This window comes from Opisthocomus hoazin, chromosome 6 (genome assembly GCF_030867145.1).
Source record: "Opisthocomus hoazin isolate bOpiHoa1 chromosome 6, bOpiHoa1.hap1, whole genome shotgun sequence".
Taxonomy (NCBI): Eukaryota; Metazoa; Chordata; class Aves; order Opisthocomiformes; family Opisthocomidae; genus Opisthocomus; species Opisthocomus hoazin.
The window spans coordinates 29230683-29252054 of NC_134419.1; the positions used below are offsets into that span (position 1 = coordinate 29230683).

At 67.7% G+C, this 21372-nt stretch overlaps 4 protein-coding genes across 6 annotated transcripts in view; 3 read left to right on the top strand and 1 right to left on the bottom strand.

The window, feature by feature from the left end:
• The first annotated feature begins 2369 nt into the window (after positions 1-2369).
• Positions 2370-4214, top strand: REG4 (regenerating family member 4). Its single transcript, XM_075424137.1, has 6 exons — positions 2370-2474; positions 3143-3230; positions 3361-3458; positions 3540-3677; positions 3748-3853; positions 4025-4214. Exons 2-6 carry the CDS (start codon positions 3167-3169, stop codon positions 4096-4098), a joined length of 480 nt encoding a protein of 159 aa, XP_075280252.1. The 5' UTR covers positions 2370-2474; positions 3143-3166; the 3' UTR covers positions 4099-4214.
• Positions 4215-5191: 977 nt separating this feature from the next.
• On the top strand, positions 5192-8620 carry HMGCS2 (3-hydroxy-3-methylglutaryl-CoA synthase 2). The gene is made up of 10 exons (XM_075422393.1): positions 5192-5347; positions 5614-6053; positions 6324-6449; positions 6746-6910; positions 6982-7150; positions 7245-7415; positions 7889-7995; positions 8087-8212; positions 8293-8413; positions 8497-8620. Exons 1-9 carry the CDS (start codon positions 5256-5258, stop codon positions 8397-8399), a joined length of 1503 nt encoding a protein of 500 aa, XP_075278508.1. The 5' UTR covers positions 5192-5255; the 3' UTR covers positions 8400-8413; positions 8497-8620.
• A 530-nt stretch (positions 8621-9150) lies between these two features.
• PHGDH (phosphoglycerate dehydrogenase) lies at positions 9151-12678 on the bottom strand. 2 transcript variants are annotated; one of them, XM_075422395.1, is made up of 12 exons: positions 12437-12678; positions 12076-12227; positions 11826-11891; positions 11690-11744; positions 11514-11612; positions 11276-11408; positions 11039-11187; positions 10723-10875; positions 10472-10604; positions 9996-10123; positions 9613-9841; positions 9151-9387 (listed from the first exon to the last, which is right to left on the bottom strand). In XM_075422395.1, exons 1-12 carry the CDS (start codon positions 12566-12568, stop codon positions 9233-9235), a joined length of 1584 nt encoding a protein of 527 aa, XP_075278510.1. In that variant the 5' UTR covers positions 12569-12678; the 3' UTR covers positions 9151-9232. The 2 variants fall into 2 exon arrangements, with proteins under 2 accessions (XP_075278510.1, XP_075278509.1); XM_075422394.1 differs by having other exon boundaries at positions 12431-12592.
• A 3106-nt stretch (positions 12679-15784) lies between these two features.
• Positions 15785-21372, top strand: part of PDE4DIP (phosphodiesterase 4D interacting protein) — a 34181-nt gene continuing 28593 nt past the window's right edge. Inside the window, exons 1-5 of one of the 2 annotated variants that reach the window (XM_075422413.1) lie at positions 15785-15883; positions 19250-19305; positions 19516-19694; positions 20125-20235; positions 20685-20758. In XM_075422413.1, coding sequence (XP_075278528.1) covers positions 15864-15883; positions 19250-19305; positions 19516-19694; positions 20125-20235; positions 20685-20758 — 440 coding nt within the window. In that variant the 5' untranslated portion in view covers positions 15785-15863. Of the gene's footprint in view, positions 15884-15919; positions 15973-19249; positions 19306-19515; positions 19695-20124; positions 20236-20684; positions 20759-21372 lie in introns of those variants that run through there. The other variant, XM_075422412.1, reaches the window with a different exon arrangement.

The window sequence follows — 21372 nt, forward strand, 5'->3', positions numbered from 1 at the left end:
GAGAATTCTGGGTCTCCTGGTTAGCTGAGAAGGGGGCAGTAACCAGCAGCCGAGCGGCTGGGCGTACTGGGAAGGACGGGGAGGGACTTGGACGGGGTCTTTTTGAAATGCTTTGAGCAAGAGCTCTCACCTGCCTGGGACTCTGGGAGCCAGGGCGTTGTGTGGCTTTTAGAAAGGTCACGGGCAAACATGGATCAGGCAGCGGTTAGCGGGGATGCGTCTCCACTTGTCCTGGCAGGTCCTGCTTGCTGCAGCCGGGAGCGGGACCCTCGTCGCTGGAGCTGGGGCTGCCTCCCTGCCGCTGGCTTGGCAGCTGACGGTCTGCGATTCTCTACAACAGGGAAGCACGGCTCCTCCGTGCTGTGTTCGGACTCGAAAAGTTTTTACTTGAACGATTAGAGAACAAACGGACAATTGGCTGCCTTCCTGTGTTCCGAGCAGGGAGGTGCCACCGAAGCCCTGGGCTCCCGCAGCACTCCCCGGGCTGGTTGTGGCAGGCTGGGACGGAGCTGGCAGCTGAACTGCAACGCCTAGCAGGGCTTAAAGCTGCTGGGGGCATTTTAAGGGTTTAATATTCAAACAGCGCAGCTCCTTTATCTCCTAGTAGAGCCAGTTTGGCAAGCACGAACCTCCGGGAGGCTTTCATCCATGTTTTCCCACAGGTCGCACATCTGTGCCAAAGTTTAGCGAGCTCTGCTGTGTGCCTGGCGCGGCTGCCTCGGGTTTGCCGCTGCTCAGGCCGAGACTTGAAACTGCGTCTCCCCGGGGACGGCACAGGCCTCTTCCCCCGCCCGGGATGGCGAACGAGGGGCTTGTGAGAACTTGTGTTGCATCCAAACAAGCCTGATGGAACCAGCTGGGCGGGGAGCTGGGGTGTCCCTTATCTAACCGAGGAGTAATGGAGCAGCCTCAGGCTCCCTTGGGGAACGTCTTCACCGTTCTTCATAAAACAAGGTGGAGCCCTGTCTTCTGGCAGGGGTGGGTTGCTGGGTTTGGTGTTTCCCCATCAGGCAGAGCGGCTGATCTCCGCAAGGTTGGCTCTTTCAGGAGAAACGAGAGCAGGGAGCAGCTGTGTTTGGACACAAGAAGGCTTTTACCCCTTTGATCCCGGCAGGTGCCTCGCGAGCTGGCTGAGCCTGGAGAAGTCTCAGGGCGCAGCAGCAGCTCTGTCCCAGCTCTGTGGGTGAGGGAGACGGGTCTGATCCCCTGCGCTCCCTGGGGTGGAAGCCAGACCTGCCTCTGCATGCTGGCCTGCCAGGAGCTGCTCCCTGTGGGCGTTGCAGCAGTCGCCGTGGGTTTTGGTAAATGCTGCCACAAAGGAGCCGTGGGAGATCCCTGGGGCACATGGCTTGATCCTGGCAGCCACAAGTACCAGCTTCAGCCAGCTACAAGCCCTCTGTGTCGGGGGAAGAGGGGCTCGGCTGTCTCCTGGGTAGCTCCTGGTGGCCTCCTCCGAGGGTCTTCAGGAGGGCTGGGGGAAGGAAAGCTGGGCATTGGCAGCAGCATGGTGCTGGGCGGGAGCTGGCAGCTTCGCAGGAGGCCACGGGGCGGGCAGCGGGAAGAGCTTTCGAAGCTGCTTGGGTACGTTAGGAGCCAGCAAGGAGATGCTCAAGAAGCAGTGTGGTCGAAGCAGGGGGGTAGATGACCTTCAGCCACCTTCCACCGGTGCCGAGAGGATGCTCCAAAGCGAGGAGCAAGGACCGTGCCAGGGGGAAGGCTGTGCCCGACCCTTCCAAAGGGCCAGGGCTGCGGGTACCGCACATGGGGCATGTTCCTTCCTCCCTCCGGGGCGCGGGCTGACGAAGCCCTGTGTCACCGCCAGGCGTGGGGTCTGGCACCCCCCCACTGCCTGACGGCACCCGCCGGCCCCTGACTGCAGGCTGTTCCCGTGTCCCCACGTCCTGCGTGCTGCTGACGAACATCCCCAGGCGGTTCAAAGAAGGGTGGTGTGGGTGACGCATGGTGGGGCCGGGCAGGCCGTGGGGCAGGGCCGGCTGCCATCGCTCGGCTGGGGACGCGGGCGATGTTGGTGGGTGGTACCCACAGCCTGGCACTCACCGTGGGGATGCTCCGGCCAGGACCAGGGCAGCCTCTCCCCATGCTAATCCCTGCCAGCCCCCAGTTTAGCCGGGACTGCGCCAGCAGGCATTCCTGCCCGGTGCCAGGCTGCTCTCTGCTGCAGTTACCTCTGTGTTTGCACTAGTAATTAATGCTAATTGCAGGGGGTTTATTGACCAACTAGGAGAGGCTCTTCCTGTCTTTCCCAGAGAAATGCTGAATGCAAACAGATGGGAGATCTGGGCAGATTTCCAGCAAAGCGGGGTGGATGGAGGGAAATCAGCAGTAGGATTTTTATGGTGGCAATCACCTGAGCTGGGCAAACACTGGTGCTGGTGAGCACCAGGCTATAAAGGGCAGCTCCTCTCCCGGCGAGCCGTGAGAAGCCGTTATTCCTCCCCGTCTCCAGGCAGCAGGTGAGGAAGGGGACCCTCATGGGGTGGCTGACGCCTCGGGGTGCTCCGAGGTGGCTCGTGGGTGAGCGGGAGCAGGTCCCGGGGGCTGCCCTTGCTCGATGGGGCAGGCTGCAACAAAGCAATTTGCGGCCCTGCGTTGACTTTTGTCGCTGCTTCTTGGAGAGGAAGATGAGCTGAGTCTGCAAATCGGCCCCGGTGCCCGGGGATTAGCCCAGATAATGGGGAACTGCGGGCTCGGGGGGTGAAAATGGTGCTGTGCACGTAGTCCCTGCAGCCCCGCTGGCCTCGGCTCTGCCTGTGCCGTCGCTGCTGTTCAAAGCCAGAGCAGGGCTGGGGTCCCCCCACCCGTGCCTTTGGCAAGCCCTCTCCCCGTGTCCTTGCAGGGCAGCTCAGCTCACCCAGATGCCTCCCGCCGAGGCTGGGACTGGGGGAGCCAGGACCCCCCACTGCCGATGTGGGCTGGGGATGCCGAGCCGTGCCCGGGGATGGAATGTGGGCACAGGGTAGGGATCTGTGCCAGGGAGGGGAGCAGGAGGCACAGCTCCATCTCCTCCGACTGGATGAAAGGGGCTGGGGTCAGCCCACAGCGGGGTGGGTTTGCACCCCCTGAGTGTGGGTGCCATCCCCTGGCCCCGAGCAACCCACTGTGACCCCCCGAGCTCTTGCAGGAGACACGTCCAGGAGCGAGGAGGATGGTGGCAACGGCCAGGCTGGCTCTCCTGCTCCTGGGCTGCGCGGCACTCCTGCAGCCAGCCGGTGAGTCCCACGGGGAGACGGGGGCTCGGGGGACAGCCGGTTTCACGGCAGGGCCGGGAGGGAGCCAGGCTCCTCTCCCGCCAGCGACACCGGCTGCCCCCCAGCCCTCCCCGCGGCTCTCCCTCCGCAGATGCCATGTACATCGACTACTGCCCGGCGGGCTGGAACTACTACAAGCTCAGCTGCTTCAAATACTTCAGCCAGCTCCGGAGCTGGGATGAGGCCGAGGTAAGCCCGTTGGGGTACGCGGGTGGCCAGAGACGCCCCAGTCTCCCAGGGGTACCCCGGCTGTGACGGCTCTCCCCACAGCGGCAGTGCCAGACCGTCCACGCCACTGCCCACCTGGCCTGGGTGGAGGAGCTCCAGGAGGCGGCCACCCTGCGGAAGGTCATCTCCTACTACCAGCGCAGGCAGTTCGTCTGGCTCGGTCTCCGCTATGGGGGCGAGGTGAGGCGGGGGGCGGCAGGGGGTGGCGGGGGGCCGGGGCCGTGCCTCTGACCCCCCTCTTCTGGCACAGAGCCAGGCCTGGGAGTGGGTGACTGGGGACAAGTACAATGTCACTAGTGGGCTGGCAGAGGACGGTGCCCACGGCGGGACCTGCGGCTTGCTGAGCCACCTCAGCGGTGAGTGCCCGGTCCCCGCGTCAACCTCCAGTGCTCGGTGTCCTGGCATCCCCCCACTCCCCTTCTCCTCCTCCTCCCGGACCAGTCCTGTCCGGGGGGCTGCGGCGGGCAGAGCTGGTGCCTCTGTCCTCGCCGTGGCCCCTGCCGACCCTGCGCCCGTCTCTCTGGCAGACTTCACCCTGTGGTCCAGCGCCGACTGCGCCCAGCAGTATCCCTACATCTGCAAGTTCACCCCCCTGCACTGAGCATAGCCTCGGCCCGAGGTGGGGACCCTGTGGAGGACCCCATGCCAGCGACGCTCCCGCCTTGCCACCTCCACTCCTCTCTCTCCCCAGCTCCTAAAAATATATCTATAAAAAACCCCAAGTGTCCAAGTGCTGCGCGAGTTTGGTGCTGGTGCAGAGCCCTGGTGCGGTCCACCCGTGGGTGTCTGGGCGAGGGAGCAGTGGGCACCGCCACGGCTCCCCAGACTTCCCGGGTGCCAGCGGAGCTGTCTGGGGGGGAGTCCCTGGGCTCTCACAGCCCGGTGCTCGTATTTGCTCACCCCCAGCCCTCCGGTGCCAAATGGGACAGGAGACCCTGGGGTGCAGGTCGGGGAGACAGGAGTGTCCCCAGGGTGCAGGCTTGGAGGACACCTGGGGCACGGACGCGGGTGGGGATGGGCGCTGTGGTGGGCGTGCAGGCCTGGGGACGGGTGTTCCCCGGGGGTGCAAACGGCTCTGCAGGGGTCTGGGGGCTGCGACGCTGCCTGGTGGCTGTGTTGACAGCAGCGCCGGGACCAAAGGTCCCTGCTTGTGTCACCGCGGTGTTGCCACAGGCATCACATGGCTGTTTGCTCTGCTGTTTTGGAGATGGCTCTGTCCCCACCCAGCTCATGAATTTTTTTCCTCTCCGGAGCCACGTGTGACGGAGGTGGACCGCGTCCTGGGCGGCATGGACGGTGCTGGCACCGAATCCCCCGGCTGCCCTCTGCTCCCCCCCCGGGACCGTGGGGGCAGTCGGGGACGCCACACAGCACCTCGCACACAGCATGGTGACCGCAGCCGTACTGGCCAGCCGCGGGCACCGGAGCTGCCACCGCCCCGTGGCGTGGGGAGCTGGGGCTGTGGGAGAGCCCGTCCCGCCGCTCAGCCCCGACTCCAGCCAAGCGCATCCTCAGGCTCTGGGGCATGAGAAGGAGACATCTCGCGAGTCCCCCCCTCCAAAGCCAGCGCTTGCTCCCCTGTCCCTGTCGTGTTGGCTGGCGCTCGGCGACCTTTGAGCACCAGGGTCCGGCATGCTGATAAGGGCCAGGAGGGCTGTGCCGTGCTACCCACACAGTTTATAAAAGCCCCATGCAAGGCCCATCCTGCTGTCCGTCCCGCTGCCCGTCCCTCCGTTCGTGCAGGGAGCCAGGGTGAAGATGCTGCACCTGGTCGGCCGCGCTGTGCGCTGCTGGGGGGCGAGACGGGCACCCCGGGCGGCCCAGCACCCCACGGCCGTGCAGAGGGCATGGTGAGCACCCAACGCAGGTCGGCCGGGGTGGAGGCATAACAAGGGGGGGGGCAGGGGGAAGCTGGGGAGCTGGCGGTGCTCTGAAACCTTGCTGGAGAAAGGGATGCTCTCCCTCCTCCCCGCAGCGCTGCCGGGCTCTGGGAACCAGCAGGGATTTGGGGTGCTCGTGTCCTGGGGTGCTCGCTGCTGGCACCCGCTGGGGGCCACCGCCTGTGCCCAAGGCTCGGGGCTGCCACGGGACCTTCGCCGCTCCCTCTGCCCCGCAGCCTCTCCAGCGCCGCAGGGACGGGCGCCTGGCCCAGGGACGTGGGGATCCTGGCGCTGGAGGTGTACTTCCCTGCCCAGTACGTGGAGCAGGAGGATCTGGAGCGGTACGACGGCGTGGAGGCCGGCAAGTACACGCGGGGCTTGGGCCAGCAGCAGATGGGCTTCTGCGCCGCCCACGAGGACATCAACTCCCTATGCCTGACGGTGGTGCAGCGGCTGGTGGAGCGCAGACGCCTCTCCTGGGACGCCATCGGCCGCCTCGAGGTGGGCACCGAGACCGTCATCGACAAGTCCAAGGCCGTCAAGACGGTCCTCATGCAGCTCTTCCACGACTCGGGCAACACTGACGTGGAGGGCATCGACACCACCAACGCCTGCTACGGGGGCACGGCTTCGCTCTTCAACGCGGCCGCCTGGGTGGAGTCCAGCGCCTGGGACGGTGGGTGAGGGCAGGGACCACGCCATGGGGAAGCGAGGGCTGGGCATGGGCTGGGTGCTGTGGGATGGGGGAAGGAGGCAGGAGGTAGGAGGTGACCTGAACCCCAAAGAAGCTCCATCCAGCCTTAAAGGGAGCCTCGGCCCCTCCAGGCTCCCCCTCGCCCCCGTTTCTCACTCGCCTCGGCCGTCACACCCAGCAGCGTGGGGATGGGGACGGGCGAGGGCTACAGGATGGAGGCTCCCGCCTGCTGACGGACCTGTCCTCCTCCAGGTCGCTACGCTGTGGTGGTGTGTGGGGACATCGCTGTCTACGCCACGGGGAACGCACGGCCCACGGGAGGTGCCGGTGCCATCGCCATGCTGGTGGGACCCAATGCCCCGCTGGTGCTGGAGAGAGGTCAGTGCTGTGAGACCCCGGGGCTGACAAGTGCCGTCCCTGGGGGTCGCACGTCCACATTCCAGCTCTGGATGGAGCTGCTCACCTCCAGCAGCACCAGCTCTGCCGGTCCCAGTGGCTGCCTATTGCTGGGTACCCCAGGATCCTGGCCGGCCACCTCCCTATGGGCACCTTGGATTGACCCGGGGAGGCTGATGGATGCTGGGGCTGGCATGGCGAGTAGCACCCATGGGTGTTTGCCGTCGGCTGGGACCCCCTGGTGCTCCCTGACAGCCGGCTCTCCCCCATCCACCCAGGCCTGCGGGGAACCCACATGGAGCACGCCTATGACTTCTACAAGCCAGACCTGGCTTCCGAGTACCCGGTGGTGGACGGGCCGCTCTCCATCCAGTGCTACCTGCGGGCGCTGGACCGCTGCTACGCCCTGTACCGCCGGAAGGCAGAGAGCCAGTGGCTGCAGGGTAAGTGGCGGCACCCCCGCCGTGCCTGTGCCACCCCACCACGCGCTGACAGCCCTCGTCTTGCCTTCCAGCCGGCACCCAGCGGCTCTTCACCCTTGACGACTTCAAGTTCATCATCTTCCACACACCCTTCTGCAAGCTGGTGCAGAAGTCGGTGGGGCGGCTGCTGCTGAACGACTTTTTGGCCGCCCCCAACCCCGACACGGCCGCCGGCCTCTATAAGGGTCTGCAGCCCTTTCGGTGGGTGAGCGGGGTCCCCACACCGCATCCCCCGTCCCCCAGCCCAGCTGGGGATGTGCCCGTGCGGGGTTCCAGCCGGCTTCTCTCTGGGCAGCGATGTGAAGCTGGAGGACACCTACACCAGCAAAGAGGTGGAGAAGGCATTCCAGACGGCCAGCCAGGAGATCTTCAACCAGAAGACCAAGCCCTCCCTGCTCCTCTCCTCCCGCAACGGCAACATGTACACGCCGTCCATGTACGGATGCCTGGCCTCCCTCCTGGCGCAGTGAGTCTCCCAAAAGCTGTCTCGGTGGCAGGGGAGGAGGGGAGGTCATTTTGGTGAGGGCTGGTGCGGGACGAGGCGCCAGCACTTGTCCCACCTCCCCCAGCAGAGACCTGACATTTTCGTTGCACGTAGCCCCTGCTGTAGACACGTCCTGCCCCGTGCCTGCTCCCTGCCAGCCCTTTCATCGCGGCTCACTGAGCTGGGCCGGCGCATAAAGCCCTTCTGTCCATGTCGGGGGGATGAAAACCCCCTTGTCGTGCCCGGCAGAACGGCTGGTCCCACACGAAGGAGCCATGGGAACAGCCAGGCACCGGGAGGGGGGACAGGACACAAAAGCCTTGTCCTGGGGCTCCCCAGGGCCATGCATCCTCGGCAATGTACCCCTGAAGCCCAGGACCCCCGAGCCTGAGAACAGGGCGGGAGGCAGCCCCCTGCCCCCAGTCCCCTCTAACCCCCCCAACCCCTCGCCACAGGTCCTCGGCGCGGGACCTGGCCGGCTGCCGGATCGGCGCCTTCTCCTACGGCTCGGGGCTGGCCGCCAGCATGTTCTCCCTCCGCGTCTCGCAGGATGCGTCCCCCGGTGAGCCCCACGGGAGAGGGGGGCCGGGAGGGGTGGGCAGCGGGGGGCTGGCAGTGCCGTCTCACCTGGAGAGGGGGGGTCCCGCCACCAGATTCGCCCCTGGATAAGCTGGTCTCCAGCCTGGCCGACCTGCCAGCTCGCCTGGACGCCCGCAAGCGCGTGGCCCCGCAGGACTTCACCGAGATCATGAAGCGGCGGGAGGAGACCCATCACTTGGGTGAGCGGGGCTGGGGCAGCGAAACCCATCTGCTGGCACCCCGCGGCCCCCGCTTGAGCATCGCCGCCCTCTCCCCGCAGCCGACCACGCTCCCCACGGCTCCCAGGAGGATCTCTTCCCCGGCACCTGGTACCTGACGCGGGTGGATGACAAGTACCGCCGGGAATACGCCAGGAAACCCGTCTAGAGGAGACTGGAGCGGTGAGCCCCAGGGTGGGGGATGCTCTCCTCCCCGCCGGCATCCCTGCTCACCCCCAGGTGAGCTCACTCCCATTCCCCTGCAGGAATCCTCGCCTTGGATGGCCGGGAAGCAGCCGGTAGCGCCTCGGGCCCCAGAGCTGGTGGAAACGGCGGCGTTTTCTGCGCAAACCCGGGTGGTGTGGGGGAATAAAGGCAGCGATGAGAGGGGCAGCGGCCTGGCTCTGGCTCGGGGATGCGAGCGGTCCTCTCCCGTCTCAGGGCCCTTCCCGCAGCCGCCGCTGGCTGGGTCACAGCCCCTTATGGGATTTATCCCATGGGAACCTGCTGGGCACCTGCCTCGGTGCTCCCGTTTCCCCAGGATGGGAGCGTGCCTCGATGTTTTTGGGGAGCCAGGTCAACCCCAGCTCCCCAGTCACCAGTTTGGGGGGGCTGTAAGACGCCATTTTCCCCGTGATGTTGGTAAATGGACACAGCCCCACGGGAAAAGCCGGGGAGGGGGCCAGGCGACGCGGGGGCTCACGGGAGGGCTCAGCCCTTCTTGGAGCACTGCCTGCTCTCTGGGCCATGCCTTGGCGCGGAACCGTGGCCGGACAGGACCTCGGCGAGGCTGCAGCAGCCACAGGGACCTTTGCACCCTTGAGTAAAGAGCAGCGGGGCTGGGGGGGGCAGCGGGGCAAAGCCTGCAGGAGCTTTGGGGTGGAGGACGAGGGACTGCAGAGATAAGGCATCACACACTCTCTCCTCCCGGACCCTTTATTGAGAACGGGGCCACCCCAAGCCCACCGTGGGGGCCGGGGGGTCCTTGCTGGTGGTCAGGGTTTACAGGTGGAGCTGGAAGACCTCCGTGATGCGCGGCTTCAGCTCGCCGAGGTCGAACAGGGGGGCCGAGAGCCCCACGACACTCCACTGCTCCCCCGCCACCGTGCTGGAGCTGTGGTAGGACTGGAGGTGGACCCCCACCTTCCCCAGCAGCCCTGGAGAGAAGGAGAGGGGTTAGGGGCTGCAGGCTGCCCCACCGCCCCAGCACCCGCTGGGTAGCAGGGCTCGGCCCACCCCAACACCCCTCAAACCCCTTGCCTGACCCCCTCCTTCCCCGTCTCTCCATGCAACGCCTTCCCCCCTCTCCGATGCAGCAGGGGCTTGGCTCTGGGGTCTCCCCACGCTGCTCCGCCTGCTCGGGGGTGATGCCAGGAGCTCACCGGTGAGCGTGGGCAGCGCGCTGGGCTCGGAGGCTTTGGCTCTGTAGACGAGGATGGGGCCAGTCAGCGGGGCCGGTTGCTTGAAGGTGGCCCCGTTGATCTCCCGCAGCACCGGGGTGCTGCCCTGCACTGTCCCCACCACCCGGTGTGGGGAGTCCTGCAGGACCACCCGCAGCAAGCCAGTGCTGTCGTCGGGCTCGGGGGTCACGTCGTTGTGGGTGGTCGTGACCTGCCGGAGAGACGCGGCCGCTCGGCACCCAGGTCCTGATTGGGGCGGGTCCCCAGGGGATGCCCCCCCCAGCCTGGGAGCTGCTTTAGCAGCCCCACGGGGAGACCCTGGGAGAGACAGGGTCTGGGTGCAGCAGGCTGACGTGTCCACGCACCTTCAGCCCAGCCTCCTGGGCCAGCAGCAGGGCGTTCACCAGGGTCACCTCCTTCTGTGCCCCTCCAGCCAGCATGCCCGCAGCCACGGCGGGCACCAGGTAGCTCCCGGCCTCTCGCAGGGGTGTCCCTGGGGTGCGGGGTGGGGGAAGGCAGGGGTTGGATGGGCCAGCAGCAGAGAGGTCAACCCCACGCTGGGGTTGGTCCTTCCACCCACCCATCCATCCCTCCATCCCTCCTTCCACCCATCCATCCATCCCTCCATCCCTCCTTCCACCCATCCATCCATCCCTCCATCCCTCCTTCCACCCATCCATCCCCTCATCCCTCCTTCCATCCATCCATCCCCCCATCCCTCCTTCCATCCATACCCCCGAAGCCCTCATCCTCCCATCACCCTCCCGTCCCTCCCTCCTCCCACCCACCCAGCCCAGGGGGTCCCCGCACCCGGGCACGGGGTGCAGCCGGCCCGGCTCACCTAGGGTGCAGACCTGCACGCTGCCCTGCGCTCGCTCGCCTGCCGCGCGCAGCACCGTGCCCAGGGCCCTGGCCAGGGCGATCCAGGGCTTGGTCTGGGGCGCGAAAGCCTTGCTGAGAGCCGGCGCGTTGACCTGCGAGGGAGAGCAGGACACGCGATGGGAGCCCACCAGCGAGCACGCAGGCTGACTCCCAGCAGACAGGGAAACTGAGGCACGGAGGCGAGGTGCCGGGTGGGGGGGACGGACTCACTATGCCAGCCAGCCCCTCCCCCGTGGCCATGTCCACGATCTGCACGGCGATCTCCTTGCCGCAGCGGCTCTGTGCCTCCCGCGTGCTGGCACCCAGGTGCGGGCAGCAGATGACGTTGGGGTGGTTCACCAGGTCGCGGTCCTTTGGGGGCTCCTGCCGACACAGCCCCGCCCCGCCGTCAGCCCCCGGCACCCACCTGGGAGCCCTCTCCCCTCGCAAGGAGGGCTGCTGGGGAGGGCTGTCCCCGGCTCCGTGGCATGTGCCGGGCGCTGCTGAGCCGAAGCCAAGCCCAGGGGGTTCCCGCGGCCCCGTTCACCTGCGTGAAGACGTCGAGGGCGGCCCCGCCACACTGTCCCGATCGCAGCGCCCGCAGCAGCGCGCCCTCGTCCACGATGCCGCCTCGGGCGCAGTTGACCACCTGCACGCCGCGGCGGCACTTGGCGAAGGTGCTGTCGTTCAGGAGCCCTGCGGAGCGAGGGAGGGAGCGCTGTGAGGGGCGGGGGGGGATGCCCCGGCTCCCCCCTATCCCCCTGTGCTGGCGCCCGCCCTGTACCCGTGGTGGAGGGCAGCAGCGGCGTGTGCACCGTGATGAAGTCGCAGCGGGGCCAGATCTGCTCCAGTGGCAGCTGCTCCACGCCGAAGGCGGCCGAGGCTTCGGGAGTGATGATGGGGTCGTAGCCTATGGTCTGAGGCAGAGTGGGCGCTCGCTCCTGCGGCCTGGCACGGTGCCCGCGGCCGGGCCAGGCGGGGTCCACGCTCCCTGTCGCTCCCCCCCCGCCCCGGCCCCTCACCTTCATGCCGAAAGCCTGCATGCGGGTGGCCACCTCCCTGCCGATGCGCCCCAGCCCCAGCACGCCCAGCGTCTTCCCGTTCAGCTCCATGCCCATGTACTGGGGTGCGAAGCGGAGGGTGAGCGAGCGCACCCCAACACGGGCACCCACGGCCCCTCGTCCGCCCGCCCTCCTACCTTCTTACGGTCCCACTTGCCCTCCTTCATGGAGGCAGCTGCCTGCGGGATCTGCCTGCGAGGGGAGGCCGCGGTCAGCGCAGGGTCGGGGGGCTGCGGGGTGCGCGTCCAGCCTCCCGCCCGGCCCTGCGCTCACCTGGCCAAGCAGAGGATCATCCCGCAGGTGAGCTCGGCGGCGCTGAGGCTGTTGCCAGTGGGTGTGCTGGGGATGGAGAGCGGCGTCACCGGAGTGTCACCCCCGGGGGTGACGGGGGTCTGAGCCCCGGGGGGGTGGGAGACCCTCAGGGCGGTGCCTGGGATGCCGTGGGTGGGCAGGGCACCCTGCCCAAGCCCCCCTCGTCCCCCCAGGAGCTCAGGCAGGGGTGACCCCACGCTCCCACCCTTACTTCATGACCAGGACACCCCTCCTGGTGGCCGCTTCCACGTCGACGTTGTCCACGCCGGTGCCCGCTCTGCCCACCACCCGCAGCCTCTCCGCCGCCTCCAGCACCTCGGCCGTGACTTTGGTGGCCGAGCGGACGATGAGCCCGTCGCAGTCCTGGGTGGGTGGGTTGGGGGGGTCACACACAGGGCACGGCGGGTGGGTACCCGGGGGTCCCGGGGTGGGGGGGGGGTTGGGATCCATCGTGCGAAACCGGCGGGGCTCTTGCATCAGCCGGGAGGCGGGGAGCGGCCCCGCCGGCTCGGGGCCAGCCCGGGGGGTCCGAGCCCACCCGCGCCCCGCACCCACGCCGCGCTCACCCGGACCTCCCGCAGCAGCTCCTCCGCGCTCAGCCCGGGCATCTCCCGCACCCGGAGGCCGCCGGCCCGCAGGATCTCCCCGCAGCAGGGGTCCAGGCTGTCGCTGATCAGCACCTTCTGCAGCGTCCCCAGCGCCATGGCGGGGGTCGGGGTGCCAGGTCGGGGGCGGGGGGTGGTCGGGGTGCCGGGGTCCCTCCGCGCGCCGCCGGGAAGCCGCTGCCGCCCGCCCGCCCGGCTAAAAGGGCTGCGAGCGGGGCACGTTTTCCGGGCTCATTGGGTCCCGTCTCCATAATCCCACCTCCTTCCCGTCCCCTCCCCGCCCCAGCCCGCCCGGCGTCCCGCCGTGTGTGTCCCCCCCCCTGCTCCCGGAGAGGGGGAGGAGGCGGAGCAGCCCCAAAGCCGGGGGGTACCCCGGCGGGACCCCCAGGCCGGGGAGCCGCGACGCCGGGGGGAGCGGGGAGCGGCGTTTGTGTCCCCCCCCCAACCCCGCACACCACGGCCGTGCCTCAGTTTCCCTGCCCCGCGCGTCGCAGCGCAGCAAAGCGGGATGGGAATGGCGGTGGCAGGCATGGTGGTGCGGGTGGCTCCCCCCGAAGCTGGGGATGCCGCTGGCGGGGGGGCAGCCAGCACCTGGCAAGCCTGGCCACAGAATCACAGAACCACAGAATGTTCGGGCTTGGAAGGGACCTCTGTGGGTCACCCAGTCCAACCCCCTGCCAAAGCAGGGTCACCCAGAGCCGGCTGCACAGGACTGCGTCCAGGCGGGTCTTGAATATCTCCAGAGAAGGAGACTCCACAGCCTCCCTGGGCAGCCTGTTCCAGTGCTCCATCACCCCCAGAGGGAAGTGGCCACGTCCCCCCAGCTCGCCCAGGAATGGGGGTTCCCCAGGCCTTTGCAGCCCAAAGGCGAGGCAGCGCTGTGGCCCATTCCCACCCCCGGCATCAGCCTGCTGTTGAGCAATGGCCCCGATAAGGGGTCGGGGGCACGGGGCCAGCCCTGGCCACTGGCTCCCAATGAGGTGGGGTGCACGGGAGCCACCCAGCAAACACCCACAGTGGGGCAAGAGCCAGTGACCTCGCGCGGGAAAGTGGTGGCCCTCGAGAGAGGACGGCATGGGGAGCCCACGGGGCTGGGCACAGCCTGGCGTGGGGGATGGCAGGGGACGGAGGACATCCCCTTGCTCATGGGGACACAATGTCACAGTGCAGCAGGACCAGGCGGACCGCGGGGGTCCTGCCTGCGGAGCAGCTGGGCTCTGACCTTTCCTTGCCCGCTGCTTTCCTTGCGCTGGGGGTGGGCAGCAGGGACACAGCACTCCCGAGCCTGGTCCTGATGGGACTGAGCCCTTCTCCGGGCTGTGTGTGGCCTGAGCAGCAGGGCTGGCCCGAACGGCCCCATGTGCAACCTGGGGTGGCCCTGGAGGCTGTTAAACCCAGCAAAGCCCAAGTGACGGACCCGTCCTGGCAGCTGGGAGGTGGCCAGGATGGCTGCCCTCACCACAGGCAGCACGGCCGAGGCGGGAGAGCCCAGCGCTCCGTACCCCCCGGCAGCGCACACACCCCGGAGCGATGCACACCCTGGCACCACCTGCACCCCGGTGCTGCGTGCACTGCAGGCACAGCCAGGGAACAACCGTGACGCCAGAGAGGTGAAAGTCCAGGGCAGCCGGCACAGGGTGAGACACGCTGTCAAGGGCAGAGGCTGGGGAAATCTGCAGCGGGGTCCCGAAACGGCCCCTCGGTGCGGCTGTGTGAGCCGGGGACCGGGACAGGGCTCCCTCTCCACAGCCTCATGCGTGGCCTGGGGGCACCCACACTGCAGGATGTGCCATGGCCCCCAGCCCCACCAGCCCTTGGCACAGCTTGCCACCAGCCCTGGCCTCCGTTAACCATTAAGACCTTGCTCAAGGTGCCCGTTGACCCAGCACCTCGGCATCCCGCTCCCTGTCCTGGCACCGCCTGGGTTTGCCCAACGTCTCCCTGCATCTCCGTGACCCTCACCCAACGGTGCCCGTGTCCTGCTCATGCAGAGGCCATGATGCAACGTCATCTTTGCTGGCTTTTCCCGGCCGGCTGGTGCCCTCTCCTGGGAGTGGTGCTGGAGGCACAGCCCCACGGCACCCTGGTACCCCGGCTTCCCGGCACCCCGTCCCTCGCCGGGGGCCTGCTGGGACACACGGGGTGCTGGCGGGGTGGCGGTGCCAGCAGGCATGTCCCCCTGCTCCTGGCCCTCTGAGGGAGCCACCTGGAGAGACCCGGGTCTGGTCCCTGCCTGTGTCCCCAGGAAGGGCCCCTCAGGCTGTCAGGGACCCCAAAGCCGGCAGCGCCAGCAGAGTGGGTGCCCGGGGCCTGTGGGGGGTGGTGGCCGATGAGCCACGACTGGGATGAGGGTTACAGGGACATGGTATCCCGCTGCTGACCCCATTACACCGGGGTGCTGCGTGGGCTCTGCTTGGTGGCAGAGGTGGGGGGCCACGGGGGACAGCTGGCTGAGGGGCTGTGGGTGCAGGATGGAGGAGGCAATGGGGTAGCAGAGGGGGGTCCCTGCAGAGCAGCTGGGGGAGAGGGCAGGGGCAGCACTGGCACTGGAGTGTCAAGCAGGGGAAGGCATGACGGAGTTCAAAGGGGACCGGGGTTATTGGTGTCGGAATAGGGGGTGGAGAGGAGAGGCAAGGGTGGGGGAGATTGTGGGTGTTAGTTTGGGATGGTGGGTGTTAAAGGGGTGGGTGGGGTGCTGGGGGTCCAGGGGGATCGAGGGTGACAGGGGTGTCCCAGGGAAGATTGGGAAGTCACGGAAGAGAGAGCAAGTGAGGGTGTTGCGGAGCTGGAAGGATAGCTGGGGGCTCTGGGGGCTCTGGGGTTGACAAGGGGGATTGGGAGTATCGGCTTGGGATGGAGGTGTCCAAGGAAGACCAGGGAGGCAGGGGATGACAAGGAGGACTGGGGGTAACTGGGGTGTCAGGATGGATATTTGGGGGAGTCACGGGGGATCTTGGCTAATTGGGGGGTTTCTTTGGGGTGACAGGGAAATTGGGGCAAGGACTGAGAGGGGTCAAAGAGGGGTCAGGGATTGTGCCTGGGGGACTGAAAGGTGGGGAAGGATTGGGGTTCAGCCCAGAGAGACTGGGGAGAGTGGAGGGTTGGGGGGGAGGGTGGCTATGACAGCCGGGGCAGGAGAGACGAAGGGGGGATGGAGAGAGGGAGCAGGGGGGGTGGGGCGAGGAGGAAGGGAGCGAGGTATGGAGCGGGGAAGGAGGGATGGAGGGAGGCAGGGATGGATGAAGCATGGAGGCGGGGAGGAGAGAAAGGAGGAGGAGGAGAAGGAGGGGATGCAGCGGCGGGCGGAGCCGGCCGGTGCCGCAGAGGCTCCTGCGGAGAGCCCCGGTGCCACCCGGCGCCCACCCGGTGCCCTCCCCGTGCCCGGCGGGTCGGGATGCGAGCCCCGCAGCGGAGGTGAGCAGCGTGTCCGTGCGTGGCCGTGTCATCCGTGGGTGCCCGTCTCCGTGGGTGATGCTCGTGTGCCCACGCAGGTTGAGGCCCAGGTACCAAGCGGCATCGGTGCGGCCGGAATGCGGGGGTTATCCTCGGGTCCGTGCGGGGCCGGACACCGCCTGTCCCCATCCCCGTCCCCCTCGGGCCGTGGGTGTCGCCCTCCCGCTGTCGGGGTCCCGCAGGCTGGCGTGGGTGGCGGGGATGGGGGACAGCCCGCTCCCAGCCGGGCTGTGGTTCGCTGGGCCGTGCGTGGGGCAAGCCCGGGAGCGCTGCCGGGCATCCAGGCAAGGGATGCGGGGCAGCTGCCGGGAAGGGAACGGGGACCCCTTGCTCGCTGCCCCGCGGTGTGAGGACCCGGGGTGATGGCAGGGTGTGCGGGAGAGGGAGAGGGCTGCGGGGCTGGGATGGCACCGGCGCCGGCGCTGGGCTCTCCCGGGGGCACTGGGTCAAGTGGGGTTTGCTGGGAGGCGCTGGGCCAAGGGTGGCCCTGCAGGAAGGGCTGTGGTTTGGGGTGCTGGCGTGGGGAGCTTGGCTTGCCCCATCTGCCCAGCACCGTTTCCATCCTCCCCGCTCTCCCCCCGGCTCTGCGCATCCCCGGTTCCCCCCCGCGCCGCCGGACGGACCGTTTGGTCCGGCACCCGGCCGGGGCTGCTGGGCCCCAGGAGCCGTGTCGGCTGCCACGCATGCGGCGCAGCGCCGAGAGCCGGCCTCGCCAGGAGCGTGGCCAACGCCGGCCCCGGCTCCCCCCGTCGTGCCGCGCTCAATGGAGACCTTGTTGGCGTGCCCTGTGCGCAGGCGGTTGGTGGGCGGCCGTGCCATGGGCTGCACGCACACACCCAGGCGCGCAGGCAGCCGCGGCTGGCTGTCCCCCGCTCCACCTCGCCCGTGGCAAGAGCGCTCAGCCCCTGCTGAAACATTTGTGCCGATGAGTCAGCGGGGAGACGGGCTGTGCCACGCTCGGCATCCCGGCACCGAGCTGCCCCGCTCACCCTGACCTTACCCAGCCCTGGCCACGGCCCCTCTGCCAGCCCGGAGACAGCTGCTGGCCCCCGGGGTGGCTGTGGCTGAGCACAGGGCTGGGGGCTGCCGTCCATCCCCCTGTCCATCCCTGCGTCCGTCGCTCCGTCCGTCTGCCCATCCGTGGGAGGTGATCCAGCAGCGGGAGGAGGTGAGCTGCCGTCGGCGCGCTGAGCGGTGCCGGGTGCTTTAGGGATGCTCTCACCATGTGCTGCGGCCCTGGCACCCACCCCGCTGGTCTCCCCTCTCCCGGCGGCACCCCGGAGTGCCAGCAAGCAGGCTCGGTGGCCCTGGTGTGATGCCACGGAGATGCTCTGAGTCAGCGGGTGCTCTGACTCAGGGCCACAAGGCACCCCTCGTGCCAGGGCTTGAAGGTACATTGGGGTGGGAAGTTCTGCCCAGCGGGTGGGGGGCCCTGGGGCCGTGTCCCTCTCTGGCTCTGTGCTGTGCCGACGGCTCTGTTCCGTGCCCCAGGGTGGCATGGCTGGCATGAAAGGGCTCTTGTCCTCCGGCAGCCCCAGCAGCACCGCGGCGGCCTCCCGTTTGCAGCAAACAAATTTCCAGTGTTGGGCACACGGATGGGGAGGGGGGAGCCCCCCGTGCAGCCCAGCCGGCCATGGCAGAGCCCAGGGCTCCTGCTGGTCCCAGCATCCCCATCACCCAGCATGGGGCTCCCAGTCCTGGTGTTGGGGGGTGCTGGCCGGGCAGCCGGGCTGCGGGAAGGGAGGTCCTCTGCTCACCCCAGAGCCCACTGCCAGCCACAGCGCCAGGGTGGCCCTGCCTCTGGGCGGCCCTGAGGACCCCCTGTAGTGCTGGAACCGCAGGGGTTGGTCACCTTCCTGTCTGGGTGTCACCCCTCTGGGCGTTGCATCTCCTCTGGTGTTGTGCTTCCTCTAGCATTGCACCTCCTCGGTGTCGCATCCCCGGTTATCGCACCGTGGGTATCGTACCGTGTCTCCGTGGGTATTGTCCCTCTGGGCATCGCATCTCCTCGGCTGTCAGGCGTTTGGCTGTCATGCCTCCTTGGTTGTCGTGTCTCTGGGTACTGTGCTTCTGGGTGTCATGCGTCCTTGGATGTCGCGTCATGGGGTGCTGTGCCTCTTTGGGTGTTTTCCCTCCTGGGATGTCATGCCTTGGGACACCGTGCCGCTGGGCGCTGTGCTTCCTTGAGTATCGTGCACCCTTGTGCATCCTGAGGCTGAGTATCGTGGCTTCTCGGATGTTTTGCCTCTGCTTATTGCACCTTCGGGTATTGGTCCTCCTGGGGTGTCATGCCTCCAGAGATCGTGCCTCCTCGATATTGCGCCTCTGGGTACTGGGTCTCCTCAGGCGTCATGCCTTTGGGTGCTGTACTTTTGGGTGTCGTGCTTCCTTGGATGTCACGCCTCCAGGTGCTGTGCCTCTGGGTACAGCGCTGCTCGATACCGTGTCTCCACGTACTGCGCCCCTGGGCACTGTGCCGCTGGCTATCGTGCCGCTTATGGTGCCTGGCAGGGCACAGGCCTGCCCAGTGCCGGTGTGTTTAAAGCCATTGTGCCTCAGTTTCCCCTCGTGGCAGGTTGTTGGTGCAGGGCCTGTGACTCCCAGGCTGGCATCGCTGTGTCCCCTGCCCATGAGATGCTGGTGTGGCGTCCGCAGCTCAGGGGGCACAGTCCCGGGGCCCCATCACAGCCTGTGCTGTAGGGACCTGCCGGGGCTCAGCATCACGCGCTGGGAGAGGGCACTGTGCCCATTGTGAAGTGGGGGGCGAGTGCCCACCGCACTGCTCATGGGACCCAACCAAAAAGCTCTCATGCTGGGATTAGAAAATAAATACTCTGATTTTTTTTTTTTTTTTTTTTTTTAAGGCAAAAGATCCGGGTTTCTTAATTTGCAGGTTGTTTGTTTTTTCTTTCTTTTAAATCACGGAATGACTCACGCTTCTCTGCTGAAAATAAACCTGCTAGCGGCTGCATGGAGCTGGTGAGCCGTGATAGCATGGAGGCAGGGGGCCCTTAGGCAGCCCCTGCTCGCTGCCAGCACCCAGACCCCCTCCCCGGGGCCACGGGGGGCTGCGTGGGGGGCTCAGGTGGCCCTGCCGGGGTTGCTAATGGGGCTGAAGTGCTCCTAAGGGGCACGGCCATCTGCACGCCTCGTGTCTTTGCAATTACAGCAGATGCTTCCCAGCTGCGGGAACGCATACGGGTCCCCCCACGCACGTGTACCCCTGTCCCGAGCCCTCCGGCACAGCAGCTGGGTGGTGCATGGGGGGGCCCTGGGGGCTGGACCCCCGAAGCAGTGTGTGACGTGGCCGTGTGCTCCTCTCCGCAGGGACCCCTGCAGCGGTGACGGGCCAGCCGTGCTCCCCGGAGCCACCCGCATGGCGGGTAAGACACCCCGAGAGCCCCCCGGTACCCCGTGTGCCCCGGCCCCGTGCCCCGCCGAGGGCGATGCACCGGTGCTCAGCACCCCGGCAGCATGCATCGCCCCAGGAGACGGAGGCTGGGTCCCAGGGTGTCCTGGTGTCCCTGCCGGGGACACCTTGGAGGCAGGCGGTGTGCGGTGTCTGACTGCCGCTCGCCCTCGCTCCCTCCCAGCTTCCCACAACGAGCCGTGGGGCGAGGGTGAGGAGGACCCTGCACCGCCCAAGCTGGGGAGGTCCCACGGCCCTCCGGGTGCTCAACCCCAGCCCGGCCCCTTGGTGCAAACGTGTCTCCTCCAGGACCTGGAGATGGGTCCCCTCGCCCAGACGCAGACCCTGCGGGACTTCGAGCAGGTGAGACTGCGGGGTCCTGGGTCGCCCTGCCAGGGACCCCCCAGCACCTCTTGCAGGCTACGTGCCGGATGCCTTGGGTGGAGCGGTTGGGCGTGGAGGGCAGGAGGAGGGACGCGGGGCAGGTGGCGATGGGACGGGGAGCCACGGCCCCCCCGGCCACCACGCTCCCCCTCACCGCCCTCCTGGCTGCCGCGCCGGGGGCCGCCGGAGCTCGGGTTTCACCACCCGTCCCGGCCCCGCTCCAGCGATTCCTCAAATAGCTCCGGGAGGCGGAAAAAGCAAAGGACGGGGGGCCGCGTCGGGGCCGTCTCTGGGTGCTGGCGGGCGGGCAGGGACCCGGGGCCGTGTCCCCGGCGCCATGTGAGGGGTGCCAGGATGCCCCCCTCATGGAGCGCCGGCCATGGCTAACGGGTACCGCACGCTCTCCCAGCACCTCAACGACCTCAAGAAGGAGAATTTCAGCCTCAAGCTGCGCATCTACTTTCTGGAGGAGCGCGTCCAGCAGAAGGGCGAGGGCAGCCGGGATGATGTCTACCGGCGGGTGAGCACCCATGGGGGTCAGGTGCCCGGTGAAGGGGGGGTTTCCCTCCCCATGTCCCCCACTTTGCAGCAAGGGGCCGGGGCCGGGGGTGCACAGCTGGTGGGGATGCCAGGGAGGGCACTGGGCATGGCACCGCGGCTGGGAGAGCCACTGCACAGGAGTTCACCCCTTGCCGCCTTTGACGGGAGTGGGGAGAGGGATGGGGAGGGTGTCCCCAGCCCAGTGGGGTGGGTGGCGGTGCCAGTGTGGGCGCGGGCAGGTGGAGCGGGTACACCTCATCCCAGCGCCGGCGGGCTGAAATACCACCCGTGCCACCCCAGGAACTCCCAAAGCCCTGCCGCGGGGTGGGGGACCCCCCACTCTGTCTTCAGGACATTCCCGCAGGCAGCAGCCCTGGGGGGTCCAGGCAGGTGTGGGTGCATCCTATCCACCTCCCTCTTGCCCCACAGAACATCGAGCTGAAGGTGGAGGTGGAGAGCCTGAAGCGGGAGCTGCAGAAGCAGCAAGCCCTGGACAACACATGGTGAGCACTCACCCCGGGGCGGATGCTGGCATGGGCATGGGGGAAGGGGGCTGTCTGCCTGCGCCCTGCCCGCAGCGGGCAGCGGAGGGGTTTGCCGTGGGGCTGGAGGGGTTTGCAGTGGGGCTGGGCACGCGCGGGGCTCCTCTTACAGCCCCGGAGCCAGCCAAAAATAAAGAGCAGCACCTGTTTGGCAGGGGAGGGCAGCGCCGTGCCCAGGGGCTGTGGTGTGGGTGTCCCGCCGTGGGGCACCGCCGGGCGGGGGACCAGGACATGGCAGCCGGGGAGCCTCCGGTTTCGGGAGCGTGCGGGGACGGCTTTGGTGGTTCAGAGCTTGAGGATGGCCTGGTGCCACCCAAGGAGCCATGTCCCCAGGGCAGAGGTGTTGGGAGGTTGCGGTATGCCCTGCCCGGGGGTCCTGCAGAAACAGCACCCATGGCGTGGGGGGGAGCTGGGCTGGGGGCACCCCGGGTGGTACAGCTTGCCCAGCCCAGCTGGCTTGCTTTTGCAAAGGGAGGCCATGCCATGCCATGCTGTGCTCTGCCAAGCCATGCCATGCCGTGCCATGTCACGTGCCGTGCCATGCCATAGCATCCTGTGCCGTACCATGCTGTGCC

What these genes read in the sequence shown, in the direction of transcription:
- PHGDH (XM_075422394.1), bottom strand. Translation starts at nt 12,568, where the DNA reads ATGGCGCTGGGGACGCTGCAGAAGGTGCTGATCAGCGACAGCCTGGAC. An exon ending in CCCTCGACGTCTTCACGCAG is followed by an intron (nt 10,876 to 11,038) that starts GTGAACGGGGCC and finishes CTGTGTCGGCAG; the next exon opens with GAGCCCCCAAAGGACCGCGA. An exon ending in CGCGCTGCCCACGCTCACCG is followed by an intron (nt 9,388 to 9,612) that starts GTGAGCTCCTGG and finishes CCTTCTCTCCAG; the next exon opens with GGCTGCTGGGGAAGGTGGGG.
- HMGCS2 (XM_075422393.1), top strand. Translation starts at nt 5,256, where the DNA reads ATGCTGCACCTGGTCGGCCGCGCTGTGCGCTGCTGGGGGGCGAGACGG. An exon ending in AAGGGTCTGCAGCCCTTTCG is followed by an intron (nt 7,151 to 7,244) that starts GTGGGTGAGCGG and finishes CTCTCTGGGCAG; the next exon opens with CGATGTGAAGCTGGAGGACA. An exon ending in GGAGGAGACCCATCACTTGG is followed by an intron (nt 8,213 to 8,292) that starts GTGAGCGGGGCT and finishes CTCTCCCCGCAG; the next exon opens with CCGACCACGCTCCCCACGGC.
- REG4 (XM_075424137.1), top strand. Translation starts at nt 3,167, where the DNA reads ATGGTGGCAACGGCCAGGCTGGCTCTCCTGCTCCTGGGCTGCGCGGCA. An exon ending in GGCACTCCTGCAGCCAGCCG is followed by an intron (nt 3,231 to 3,360) that starts GTGAGTCCCACG and finishes CTCCCTCCGCAG; the next exon opens with ATGCCATGTACATCGACTAC. An exon ending in CTTGCTGAGCCACCTCAGCG is followed by an intron (nt 3,854 to 4,024) that starts GTGAGTGCCCGG and finishes TCTCTCTGGCAG; the next exon opens with ACTTCACCCTGTGGTCCAGC.